General features: G+C 52.0%; 2 protein-coding genes across 2 annotated transcripts in view; one reads left to right on the forward strand and one right to left on the reverse strand.

The window, feature by feature from the left end:
- The window catches only part of TG (thyroglobulin), a 244,962-nt gene that overhangs the window by 16,854 nt on the left and 214,329 nt on the right, over window positions 1–13,779 (reverse strand). The window contains exons 44-45 of the mRNA XM_059901660.1: window positions 4,684–4,865; window positions 1,686–1,793 (exon numbers count right to left, since the gene is read on the reverse strand). Coding sequence (XP_059757643.1) covers window positions 1,686–1,793; window positions 4,684–4,865 — 290 coding nt within the window. The remainder of the gene's footprint in view (window positions 1–1,685; window positions 1,794–4,683; window positions 4,866–13,779) is intronic.
- SLA (Src like adaptor) overlaps window positions 1–13,779 on the forward strand; it is an 84,882-nt gene that overhangs the window by 9,369 nt on the left and 61,734 nt on the right. The gene's annotated exons all lie outside the window — the stretch shown is intronic.

A 13,779-nucleotide genomic window follows, 5' to 3' on the forward strand; every position in this document is an offset into this window, starting at 1 on the left:
TTAACACCAATTCAGTGAGAGGAAACTATTAGCCTCATTTTGTAGATGAGGAAACTGAAGATCAGAGAGGCAAAGGAGCCTGCCTAAGATTGCACAGCTGGCAAGTAGTGGAGCTCATCCTTCAGCTCTAAAGTTCACTTTTGGGACTCCCCTGGTGGTGCTGTGGTTAAGAATCCACCTGCCAATGCAGGAGACACGGGTTTGATCCCTGGTCCGGGAAGATCCCACATGCTGCAGAGCAACTAAGCCCGTGCACCACAGCTACTGAGCCTGCACTCTAGAGCCCGCGTGCCACAACTACTGGGCCCATGTGCTGCAACTACCGAAACCCGTGAGCTCTAGGGCCTGCGTGCTGCAACTACTGAGCCCGCACGCTGCAACTACTGAACCCCGCAGGCCTAGAGTCCGTGCTCTGCAATAAGAGAAGCCACCGCAATGAGAAGCCTGCGCACCGCAACGAAGAGTAACCCCTGCTCACCGCAACTAGAGAAAGTCCACATCCAGCAACAAAGACCCAACACAGCCCCCCCAAAAAAGTTGACTTTCTTACACCCAGTCTCCCTGCGGCCCAAACAGACCATGGACATGGGCGATGGATGTCCTTGCTCCATATGTCCTGGCTTCATACTCTCGTATGAAATGAAGCAACACACGCTGGCATCTTGTGACACCTGACCCCCTGACATTCTGTTACCAAAGGAGCTCCAGTGTGAAGTGGCTAATCTGATGTAACTTGTGGGAATCATATCCGACTATGTGGGAAGTTACTGGCCCAGCACTGGAGGGACCTGGGGTTTTCCAGCACAGGTGAGGAGCTCAGGTGAGGAGCTCAGGTGAAGAGCACAGGTGAAGGACGGTAAGGTCACGAAGAAGTAGAACATGTGGCCTCAGTCCTCCCTCCAATGCCCTGGAAACCTTGTGCCCCAGCGACGCACGTTGCTTTGCCCTCCCACTGGCCGAGACCAAATATGTCTTATGACACCACCCCTCTCTGTTCCTTTGTTTAGCTGATGGCGCTATGAAAACCGAACCTTTGTTCTTTTCTTCTTTACTTTTAAATCTTTTCTTTGACTTCTGGGAAACTCAGGATCACATTCTGGGCCCACTGGTTGCCCCTTCCTTTATCATTGGTTTTCTTTTACTTGTACCTCTTATTTTTCTTTTCCATTTTGATAATTTTATTGCACTTGAGACTTTTATTATAATATACATTGAACTTATTCTGGAAGTTAGAAGGGTATATAAATTAGGGGTAAATAAAACTCCTTTTGTTGCAAAAGAAATCTTTTTATACCTTGGAAAGTCATTTTCTTAAGTTAAGCTAAGTGTTCAGTTTTTAGAGACATAAACAGGTAGGATTAATAAAGATGGCTCCTCCCCCCAAGCCAGGTCAATCAGTGAATACCTAATGTTGCAATTCCAAACTGCTTTCTATATCTTTTATTTTACTTGCTCTTCCTACAGTGCTGTGAGATAAAGTGGTGATTACTATTCTACCCATTTTTCAGATGATAAAACTGAGACTCAGAAAAGTTAAGTGACGCGTCCCACGTCATTGAACCAGGACTTGTATGATGGTCCTGCCCTCTTTTCTCTGCTGCCCTGTGGATCACAGAAGTGACAGGGACCCTCTGCCAGATTCTCTTTGTGTGCCAACACCCGCTGTGGCCACGCAGCCACCTTACCTGCTGTGGCTGTAGCTTTCAGGAGCATGATACATGAAGACGTTTCCTTGGGCTCTCCTTGCCCAGTGTCTGGCCATGTCGATCACAGGGCAGATGATAAAGTAGTCCCTGGTGAGAGGAGGACAGAGGACGAGGTCTAGCTATGCACAGCTCTATGGACAACAGTGCCGGGTAAAGGTGTCTCCCAGGCAAGGGCCCTGGGCCACCAGCCCCACTGCGTAGGCCTGCAGAGAACACCCCCCACCCCGTCCTCGCACCCTTCAGCTTTCGTCTCGCCCCTGCTGGCCCCCTTGCTGGCACACGGTCCAGCCTGCTTCATGGACGGCCACGATCACACACTATGTCCATATGATGCATCGCAGGGTCAAGAGATCCATGGGACAAACATCTTCCCAGGACATCAATTTTACTCAAAGACTTGGGAGCAAAACATTTTATAGTAAAATGAATATAATATACTATGAAGCTGAACATAAAATAATTGTGCATTCTGAAGGAAGATGGAGACCTCAGGGACATTTCGGGTGTGTGACACCTTTAGACCAGTGGCTCTCAGCTGGGACGCCTCCACGCTCCAGAAGACGTTCAGCAATGTCTGGGGGACACTTTTGGTTGTCACAGCTGGGAGTGGAAGGTTTTTACTGGCACCTAGTGGGAAGGGGCCAGGGACGCTGCTAAACATCCTATAATGCACAGGACAGACCCCACAGCAAAGAATTATCCAGCCCCAAATGTCAACAGTGAGGAGGCTGAGAGCCTTGCTTTAGATTCCCAAAGCTCCACATCTACTCCCTCTTTGGGGGTGATGTGAATAAATCTCAGAAGCACCCGCTTTCAGCAGTGGGGTCCTGCGCGTGGTCCTGCACGAGCCGCGTGCCCAGAGGCAGGCAGGCATGGCTAGAATCAGGACGAATTTGGTTGGTCTGGGGCCACCAGGCTTTGAATCCCACTCAGCATCCCTGCGTCTCCTTAATGCTCCACCTCCTCAGCTGAGAAATGGGGCGCAAGGGCCTGACCCTTGGCTTCCCTGGTGGCGCAGTGGTTAAGAATCCGCCTGCCAATGCAGGGGACACGGGTTCGAGCCCTGGTCCGGGAAGATCCCACATGCCGCGGAGCAACTAAGCCCGTGCGCCACAACTACTGAGCCTGTGCTCTAGAGCCCGCGAGCCACAACTACTGAAGCCCTGCGCCTACAGCAGAGATTCTGATAACCCCCATAAAAGTCCATCACTGAGGAGGGCTGCCTACCCCTCCTCTGGCGACTGAGACCAGCACCTCCAGGGTTTACAGGAAAGGCTCTCATAGAGGGTGGGGCTGGTGGGAGGGTCTGGAAGGGCAGATGAAGGCAGCCCTCTTTACCTCATAGTCCCCTGAGGAGCGGTGAGCAGGACAGGGGTGGGAGCAGACCTACAGAGAATTCCACCCTGGCAGTGCTATGGACGAGCCTTGCCGAGGAGACTGGAGGCAGGGAGGCCTGTGGAGGCTGCTGCCTCAGTCTGGCCAGGAGAGAATGAGGACCTGGCCTAAGGCAGGAATGGAGTCCACCTCCTCAATGAAACCTTTTTTGGTTACCTGCCCTCCTTCAGACCCCTGCTTTTGCCCCTGTTCACAGATTGTCCTCAAAGACAGTTACAGGCAAAGTTGGGGCAAGAATGAACATAGGTTTATGAACTCTAGCCCTGAGCTCTTTCTACAACATTGATCTAAGCCAGTCCCGACTTGGCTGTGAGCCTCTCAGGGTCCAGGATTCGGACCTCTGTGAGTTCTTCAGGTCCAGTCTGGGGCTGGGCCCTCAGGAATAGGTGTTGGCTATTTTGTTCAAAGCTGAGCTCTCCACTAGAAGGAAAATTAGAGCCTTCCTGGTCCCCAAGGTCCCAGGGGGTGGTACAAAGTTTTATTCTGAGCTCGTGACCCTCTGATTGGAAGCCACAGACTCCTGGGAGGAGTGACCAAGCAGGACAGTGGGCCTCAACATCCTTCAGTCCATCTCTTCTCAACAGAGTCAAGTTCAGCAGAGGCCTCTGAGCCCATGACAGTGGCTCTGTCCCCGGGGACAAAGAGCAAAGGCCAGCGTGGACCTCCCTCCCCGAGGACAGGAAAGAAGTTACAGGATGCGGACACCACCTGACCGCACTCTCCCGGCTTGGAGGGGGGCCTGACAGGGAAACAGAACATGTCAAGCGGCCCGTGAGGAGCTCAAAGGTGACACGAGAGCTGGAGTCCCCACTGTGGTGTCATCCCAGGGGGCTCTGCAGGCAGAGAGAACTGGAATCCTGGCTATCTCTTGACGGTGCTGAGAGGGACATTCTGGGGACGGCAGAGCCTGTGATGGGTGGAGGCACCCACTGACCACTCTTGGGTTGGGGGACCTGGGCAGACTTTCCCAGGGAAGGAAGCTTGAAGCAGTGAACTTGAGCAACAAGACCCATAAGCAGTGAGTGCAGAAACAGCAGCCCCCAACCCCGGGAAGGGGATGCACGGCTTCAGGAGCCCTGGGCCTTCTGTTCTGGGTGTGACATCAGGCACAAACCTTCCCCTGTCTAGGCCTCCATTTCCTGTGGAAAGTAAACTCTGGCCGCCCAGCAGAGTCACCTGGGGGAGCCTTGAAAAATACCGATGCTTACGAGGCCTGGGCTCCAGCCACCCTTGGAACGCTCCTCACGCTGTTCTCAAGGGCAGCAGGGGTCCAGGTACTGGGCTGGAGGCGGGGTCCTCTCTGCTGGACTGCCCCCCGCCCACTCTCCATCCACACCAGCTGAGCGCAGCTTCTCGGCTCGGGGCATATCCAAGCAGGCACCCTCTGATGGCGCACGCGCACCACGGAGGGGAGGGGTGGGTCACCCCTCGTGTCTCCCGCTGGCGGGCAGGCAGCCTGCGCCGTGGACTGAACGACTGACACAGATGAAGCAGCAGCACCAGGCCCCGGTTCTCCGGGGGATCTGAGCATCCCCACGGCCTCGGGGAAGCGGAGGCAGGACGGCGCGCCCACGCGGCTCACCTCGCGGCCGCCTCCAGGGCGCGGGAGAAGGAGGCGTAGTCGTCCGCGCCGTGCTCCAGCGAGTAGTACCACGTGGCCGCAGCCTGCACGCGGTTGTCCGCTGCCTCGCCGCCCAGAGAATTCTGCAGCGCCTGGTAAAAGGCTGCTTTGCTACTGGTCCGGCCTTGACTTTCCTCAAATTGCTTAAAAAAAAAAAAATATGGAAATTCCCCAGTCAGATTCTGAAAGGCCCGACTGAGCATAGCTCAAGCCCTTGGTCTAGAATTTTCTCTCTCGGAGGCAGTGGAAGATGGCGAGAAGTGCGTGGGCGCTGGAGCCGGACTGCCTGGTGGGAATCCCAGCTCTGCCTCTTTCCAGCTGTGTGGCCTTAAACAAGCACCTGTACCCCTCTGTGCCTGCCTGAAGGTGGACACAGTGGAGCCCCCGAGCAGGGTGGCGGTGAGGGTTAAAAGGGTTCATACACGTGAAGCCCTGAAAATGGCTCCTGGTGCCTAATAAGTGCTCACTGAACACAAGCCTTTGTTGCAGGCTGATCACAGGTCTCACGCGTGCTCGTGCACTTGACTCTCTCAGCCAGCTTGTCACCTGGTTTTGTTAGGAGAGCTAACTTCAGTCGCATTCACTGACTCAAAGCATTCAACGTAGGGACACTGTCTGTACCCTTTTCTACTGATAGACACACTCTTGGTCCAGGGCCAGCGGCTTGCTAGGCCTGGGAAACAGCCCTGAACATGCTAATCAAGCTCCCTGCTCTCAAGGGCTTTGCGTTCTAGTGGGCGGAGACGGAAAATAAGCAAAGAGTTGTGCAGTTCATCCGGAACAGGTGCTATGAAGAGAAACGGAGCAGGGTGAAGGGAAGGGGCAGGGCTCTTTTATATAGGATGGGCAGGGAAGGCAGGGAGCTCTCTGGGATGTGTGTCAGATGGAAATAACTCTTTCTCCCTCCCTCCCTCCTTTCCTTCCTTCCCTCCTTTCCTCCTTTTTCTTTCTCCCTCCCTCCCTCCCTCCTTTCCTCCTTTTTCTTTCTTCCTCACTCTCTTTTTTCCCTCTTCTTTTTAAGATTTATTTTTAAATCGAGATAACATTGGCTTATGACATTGTGCAAGTTCGATGTGTCCAACATTCCGTTCCTACTCCTGTGTGCCCTACAGCACACTCACCACCAAAGGGTTAGTTTCCGTCTGGTCACGCACACTTGAGCCAGTAAATGAAACTGAAGTTAATCCCTTTTACGCATTTTGCCCTCTCCCCAACCCTCCCGCCCTGGTCACCACTACTCTGTAGCTACGGGTTTATTTTTGCTTGGTTTGGTTTGCTCATCTGTTTGTTTCCCATACGAGTGAAATCATATGGTATTTGTCTTCCTCCTCTTCCTTCCTTCCTTTCTTACCCTGTCTGCCTGGGAGAGTCTGGGGAGGCCATGTCCTCCCCTCAGGACTCAGTTTCCTCATTTCTGAAGACAAGGGGCGCAGCGACTGTCAGTGAGGCAGCTCTGGCACGGGAGATCCAGACCCCTCGGCCCTTGTACGGTCCTAGGACGTGTGTTTACATATTTCTAGGCTCTTACTTCAACACTGACACGAGCTTATCAGGATACCCTGACATGTTTAAATTGTTTTTCTAAACATTACCAAGCAGCCAGGAGCTGTGATTAGAATGCAAGGCGTGGGTGTGATCGGTAAGCGACCCCTTCTGTCTGAGACACTCTTTCAGCCCATCCTGGGGTCCTGGGTTGGACTGCCTTCAGCCTGACTCCCCAAGAGGCTGGACCAGTGGCTGGAATCACTGATCAGAGGCACGTCTGCTGGTGGCCACACACCAGCTTCTGGAGAGATGAGGAAAGGAGACAGAGAGAGGTGTGCAAAAAGGGCTTCGTTTGAATTCTATCTATATTCTACCTATCTATCTTCATTATCTATCTATAACGGGTTATTTTTTGGAAAAAGACCTGAAGCAAATGTGGCAAAATATTAATATCTGTTAAATCTGAATAGTGATGTGTTTCTTATATCCGTGTTTTTTATATCAACTATTTCTGACCATGATCTATAATAAAAAAGACATTTTATACATGCGGAATTCACACACACACACTCACACTCAATGCCTGTAGTAACGTTCACGAATAACATTCATACTCATTGCTGTTAACATACGTGATGTATCTGATAGTTTCCATTCTATTCTATTCTAGTCAAATCTAGTCTATTCAAAAATGCCTGCCTGAAATCTATTTAATTGACTTCACAGCCTACTAATAGTTTAGGGGGAAACCTGCATTATGTTATTCTCTGTTCTTTTCTGAGTTTTTGGAATATTTTATCACAAAAATTATATTAGTCACCATTCGCATAACTCCAATTATTGCCAAACATTTAGCATGTGTATTTCACTGAAGTATCAAAATCACCATATGAGTTGGGCAGTTGCATAGAATCATTGCCAAATTCCAATGAAACCTGCATATAAGGGGCTTAGCACAGCTCTGGGCACACACGGTCAGTAGCTGTGAGCGATTACTATTGCCCCGTCCCAGGCGCAGGCAGGGGCCCCTGGGGTGCTTCAAGATGCTGCGCTGAATCGCCAGGTGCTGTTATTGTCAGTTTAACGCCTAATGTTCCAGAACTACCAAGCAGCGGAGGGGCACGCAGGGCTCTAGCGGGTGCCCAGGAAATAAGTGTTGGACAAATGAATGGAAGAGACACTGACCTTCATAGAGATAACACAGGTGAGGCTGCAAGTCCAAAGTCAAACCTCCTAGATTCAAATCCCAGAGCTGGAAAGACCTGGGCTTGGATGCCAGCTTTGCTATGTATTAGCTATGTGACCTTGGGCAACTTACTGAATCCCTCTCTGCCTTTGTTTTCTCCTCTGTACAATGGGCGCAATAATATTACCCTCTTCATAAAACTGTCCTGAGGTTAAACGAGATGACACCTACACACTGTTAGCACGATGTCGGTGGCTAGGTGTCTGCAGCTCAGCTGGCCCAGGGGAGCCCATGCTTTAGAGCCAGGCCTGATCCAGGCTGGTCCCGCTGGGTGTGGGTCCAGACCCTTGGGAACTCCTCTTCCGGATCACTGCTAGAAAACGACTGACCTCACCCAAAGGACAGAGCCTCCTTCACGGGTGCTGCGGAAACTCTTTCCACAAGAGGGCACCTTTTAGGAGCAGCAGGGCACCAAGCCCTGGGCCTTGCTAGAAGTACCTCCAACAATCTGAACAATTCCATGGCTAGAATGCTAAAGGGAGGGGCCCAGGTTCTGCTTCCACAAGACTGCGATTCGTTTCCCATTCTAAGGGGATCTGAGCCCCTGAGACAAGCTGGGCCGTGGCTGCGTCCACAGTCAGTATTTTGAAGAGACGGCTAGAGTGTGGATCTGAGCCCCCCGGGGGTGCGTGGGGATGCGAAGGGGCCCGTTTTCAGGAAGACCCAGGTCTCTTCCTTCTTGGCGAGGACAGAAGCACAGGTGCTGTTGCTGGTTTAATTAGAGAGGCAGCGGGAGGGGTGTGGCTACCACATGACTGCCAAGCCAGGGCTGACGCCACAAGCTGTAATGACAGGCAAGATGTGCCTCAGACGCGGGTTTGCTGGGCCTGGGCTCATTAAGGGCCATCAAGAATTGGCACAGGTGCAGGGCACAGTTTTAAAGGACCGTTCTTAACACCTCCCATAGAAAAGTTAGAGCCCTGGGAAATATTTAGTGACTGTGGAGGGGTCCACAGTCACCTTGGATGCCTGTGACCTAGGGGACTGAGTGTGGGGTTCAGACCTGGATCCGCAGGCGACCTCAGAAGACTCATTGCTGGTCAGTAAGTTCGTTCACTGAATACCCCTCTCTGTGCCTGGGGCTGATGTTAGACTCAAAAGAACATTAATTATTATCAAATGGGTGACAGTAAATATGACTTCTCTCTCCCCTCTGGTTAGTAAATTATTAAAAGTAGGCGTCCTTGTGTTCACCCCAAGTTTGAGAAACAGGATGACAGCCACGTTGCTGCAGGGTCTTTATCTTCAAGTCACTGTTCAGTCAACAAATTTCTGTCAAGCGCCTCCATGTGCCAGGAGCAGCTCCAGGCATCTGGGGTACATCGGGGAACCATACAGCCCAAGTTCTTGGCCCTTCGGGGGCTTTTAGTCGAGTTCGGGGGAGGGATGGCACAGGACAAATCTTTGTAACAGAGGAGGTTCGGTGGCAATCAGCACTATGGCACAAGCAGGGTGGGGGAGGGCACAGGGTGCTGGCTGGCGAGGGCTGAAATCGTAAATGGGCTCATGAGATGGGCCTCGGGCCTCGTGCAGGACAGCGGGCTGAGACTGGAGGGAAGTGGGCGTTGGGTGTGGGCTCCGCAGGGCCCCAGGAGGGAGCCCGGGAGCTGCTGCTTCTTCCTGCCTCTCTTCTGCCATGTGGGTCCCACGAGGCTGCTCGGAACCCCAAGACGGTCCTCAGAGCTCTCCATACACCCGCACCATCCTCTACTCTCAGGGACATGGCCCGTCCAGATGCTCTTCCCGAATCCCCTCCCTCTTCTTGGACCAAGGGACACTCCTTCCCTCTGAGGCTGATGCCTCACTGCCCAGTGCTCTAGGGACCCTCCCCTCTGCTTGTTCAGCGACGTCACTGGGCAAATCTCCCCCCTCTTAGAACCTGCGATGTGCAACTCTCCGTGACTCCTACCCTCACCCAGAACGAAACGCCAGCCAAGGTGTCTGTCTGTCTACCTCGGCGTTCCCAGCGCAGGGAATTCACCCCCTCACCCCACAGCTCCCTGGCCCCTCCACTCCCCCACCTCCATTCTTGCCAAGGTCACTGACGGTCAGCGCCCACGCCGGCGCTGCTCACCACCCCAGCCTGGGGCTCTTTCTTGCCTGGACTCGGTGACCCTCCCCAACTCCTTTTCCATAAAATTCTCCATCTTGGGCTCATTTCTGAACCTCCCCGCCACCTGGCTGTCTTGCCCACTTTAAATGCTGATGTCCCACCCCACCCAGTTGCCACCCCTGCCCTTTCTCATCCCCTTCCATCCACACATGCTCACGAGGTGGTACCATTTCCTCCCTTTGTTTCGACAATGATCTGTAAGTTGACAATTCCTACATCTCTCTCCAGCCTATGTGTGCTTCCTCACCTCCAGAACCTTCTTCCCCTCCTATTTTCCTAATCTCAGTGAAGAAGACCAGTACCCAGTGACCCGATTAGAAAAGAGATGTTTCCCGACTCCTCCCACTTCCTCATCTTCCCCAGTGCTCTGCTGTACCCCAATCCTGCTGATTCTCCTCCTGAGGATGTCTTAATACACTCCTCCTATCCGCTCCTGCTGCCCCATCTGTGCTCTTCCCCTCCTCCTCTCCTTCCCATCCTGGGGCAGAAGCACTGACAATCTTCTCTGGGGAGTGGGGACTAGAGGAGGAGTGCTTTGTACACAGAAGATATTTGATTAACTTTCATACATCGATTACTCTTGATGTTATGCAAAATGGTTATGACTTCGTAAGTTTGAGAAGAGGGAGACCTGGGGCAGCATCTCCAAAGGCAATCGGGTGAACTCTGAAAGGATGAATGAATGAACAAATGCCCCCAGGATTCTCTAGAGCTCTGAGGTACGTGGAGACACAAATACTCTTTCATTTAATGGGCATAAATTAAAGACCTCCTGTTGGCCAGCAACTGAGAATTTGAAATGAACATGACACAGATCTTGCCATGGGACAGCCTGGTAAGGTTGCAGAGGTAATGTGGCAATGAATGAAGTGGTCATGAAACCTGACTGAGGGTTGGTGTCCAGTGGAGATGGAGGTACAGTGGAAAGACGGTGAGTTTGGGAAGCACATGACCCCTTCCTCACTCTCCCCTCAGCCTACTCTGATCAGTCAGGCCTTCTACTAACTCCACTGAAATGGCCCTTACCAAGGGCGCCCAGGACCTACATCCTGTCAGGTCCAGGGGTCAGATCTCTGCGCTCAACTCACACCACTTCCAATGACATTGTACACTTGACCTCGGCTTCCTTTCAGAAAAACTTTCTTTTCTTGGCTTTCTGTGACATCATAGTTTCCTGGTTTTCTTCCAAATCCATATCTATAGCTCTGAACTCTCTCCTGAACTCCCAACTCATCTACCCAGCTGCCGATCTAAGATATATCCCAAATCTGGGCATTTCTCACCATTACCACGTCTGTCTTTAACCTTAATTTAACATACCAGCTTGCTCCCTGGACCTCGTCATGGACCTCAGTCTGGTCTCTACTTCCTTTGTTACCCTTCCATAGTCAATTTTCCATAGAGCTGCCAGAATGCTCTTTAAAAAGATGAATCAGCATAGTTGATTTACAATGTTGTATTTGTATGGTAAAACTATTTCAAAAAATAATAATAAAGTGAATTTTCCTGATTACTAAAAAAAAAAAGAAAAAAAAGATGAATCAGTACGATCATTCTCTAACTTAAAACTTCCTGATAACTGTCCCCTGCAAGTAGAATAAGTCACTTTTCTGACGACCTAAGAGGTCCCTCCAACACTTCTGCCTTCCTCTCCTACTGCTTCCTCCATCATCCACTGGGTTTCCCAGCACCTGGCCTTCTGTGTCCCCCAAACCAGCGCTGCCTCAGCCCTTTGCACTGGCCCCTCACCTCACTCGCCCTACAGCTGGCCCTTCTCATCACTCAGAACCGGAAGCCACCTCCCTGACCTCCCTGCGAAAGCGCTTTCCCCCGTTGCATCACTTCCTCTCCCATTACCGTTACACTTTTCTTCAGAGCACTCTTCAAGATCTGAAAACTCTTACTTTCTCTGCTTACGCATCCCTGTGTCCTCTCCCGAGAACATAAACTCCATGAGCCAGGAGCCTTATCGGTTCGGGTTACAACTTTCCCCCCAGCCTGGGGGAGAGCCCTCAATGAGTAAGTGTTGGCTGCACGCGTGAATCAACTCGGGACCGCTCCTGCCCCGACCACTGGGTGTGGATGTGACGGGACAAGAGGCCAACCTCTCCACCATCCAGCAGGCCCGGTGTCCAGACCCCACCATCATTGCAGGGGCACACGATAAAATGTTCCTTTTAATTTAAAATCAGAAGAAAATATAAATATGATAATAATGGATGTATAATAATGAATCCAGCCTACATTCATCTTTTACCTGCACAGTCAGAAAATACTTTTACTGTTTTGGGGGGACAAGTCAACCCCGCCGATCCCTGGCTTCCTCTGCACTGAGAATGATAATCCCACGCATCAGGGCCGGGGGACACTTAGACGAGGTGCCGTGCGTGTGTGACGACTCTGAGGGCCGGATGGCTACAGCGCCGGCGTGGAGGGGTCCCAGCGTGGTCCCCAGGGGTTGGGCACTGTCTCCTTCACCTAGAAGTCCTCTCATAACTGCAGGGCTGGTCACCCTGTGCCCATTCAAAGCCGAAAGAGAAGGCAGCTCCGACTGGTTAGGCAACCTGCCTGAATTGCACGGCTAAAGCGAGGAATTGTGACCCATTTTTCTGATTCCAGGTCCCGGGCTCTCCAGAGAGCCTCACGATGCCCAGGGCTGGGATCCTCGCACCACCCCACCCCAAAGGGCTGGGGAATTCGGTGCAGCAGCCCCTCTCCGCAGGAAATCCACGTACTTCCCTGGGACTCCTGTACCATCCTCTGCTATAATCTGTCACCAAAGGCTTGATTTTCCCAGGCTGGAGCTCGTGCCAGCGCCTGGGGCTGCCAGGTGCCACTTTCCAACTCTCAGGCGGGCTGCCCTCCCCCTCCCTACTCTCTGCAGGGCCCCCATCCCACCTGCTCCTGGATGAGGCCAACTCCTGGCCAAGCTCAGGGGCAGCTCAGCGGCGGCGCTGATTCTGATTTTTCTCGCCTTCCTTGGAGATGCCTGTGCTTTGGAGGGGAAGGCAGAGCATTGCCTCTTGGAACAAATCTGCTTTTGATCATGCAAATTAATGCCCGGTTAATGTAGGCAGACTGTCAATTTCACCAGTTAGGGAGAGAGAGAGAGAGAGAGAGAAGAGAGGGAAAAATCCCCACCACGGCAACTGATGAAGAATTTCAACAGAAAGCTGCTACTTCAGAAAATAAGATTGTTCTCTGCGAACAGAGCCTTTCCAGGCATCTCAGGCAGCGCTGATGTTCCACGGGTATGTGGTTAACTTTGCTGGTGTCATTAAGACTCCTTGGGTGGGCCATAGCTGGCTTGGGGTGGTAAGTGGGTGAGGGTCTTCACATGGACTCTCTGGAAGCCCTACCCAACCTCTTTGGGCTGCGGGAATTTAGTGGGTCTCCGCTGATGTGATGGACGGGTGAGTCCGGGGGCTCACTTGCGGTGGGAGGGACATCTACCCCTCCTGTGACTTCCCCCGGGGAGCTGGATGGTGTGTGTTTGTGGGTTGGGCTCTGGATGGTACTGATGCAGGGTGGCATGAGGAGAAAGCATGTGTGTGCATCTGCCATGATTTGGAAAATTGGCTCAGGTCAGGCGAGGTGATTTAGTGATTGTACGTTCTTTGTATTCCTGCTTTCTCGGGATTATTCTCTGGACTGGGGACAATAGCTTGGGATACTGACCATAGTAGTACAGTTAAAGAATTAAGTGAAAAACTAACATTTATCAAGCACATGGTATTTGCCAGACATTGCTGCATGTATGATTTCTTTCAACATCTTTATGAGGATATGTACTAATAATCTCCCGATTTTACAGATAGGGAAACTGAGGCTCAGGCTCTGGAGAACTCAAATACTCCTGATTACAATCCATGGACACCCAGGGCACTCTCCCCGCTCCGTTGACAGACAGCTGGGGGAACAGGGTCCTGGTCAGTTCCTTCGTCACTGGGTCACTCCTGCTGGCAGTGCCACTGCGGGTCCAGTGACCCCCCCCCCCTTCCCTAACTGCCCTGAGGTCCTACAGTAGGATGACCATCTCTCCAAATAGTGTGTATCAAACTGCATTTTAGTTACTTACTTTTGCCCATTTTCTATTTTGTTACTTGACTGAGCTCCCCGAGGGCAGGAATTTAATTTGTATTGATGCCCCCAGACACCTAGCACAGCATCTGGCACATAGTAAGTGACCTTGTGAAGTGTCCCCATGACTAAA

This window comes from Balaenoptera ricei, chromosome 17, assembly GCF_028023285.1.
Source record: "Balaenoptera ricei isolate mBalRic1 chromosome 17, mBalRic1.hap2, whole genome shotgun sequence".
Classification (NCBI taxonomy): Eukaryota; Metazoa; Chordata; class Mammalia; order Artiodactyla; family Balaenopteridae; genus Balaenoptera; species Balaenoptera ricei.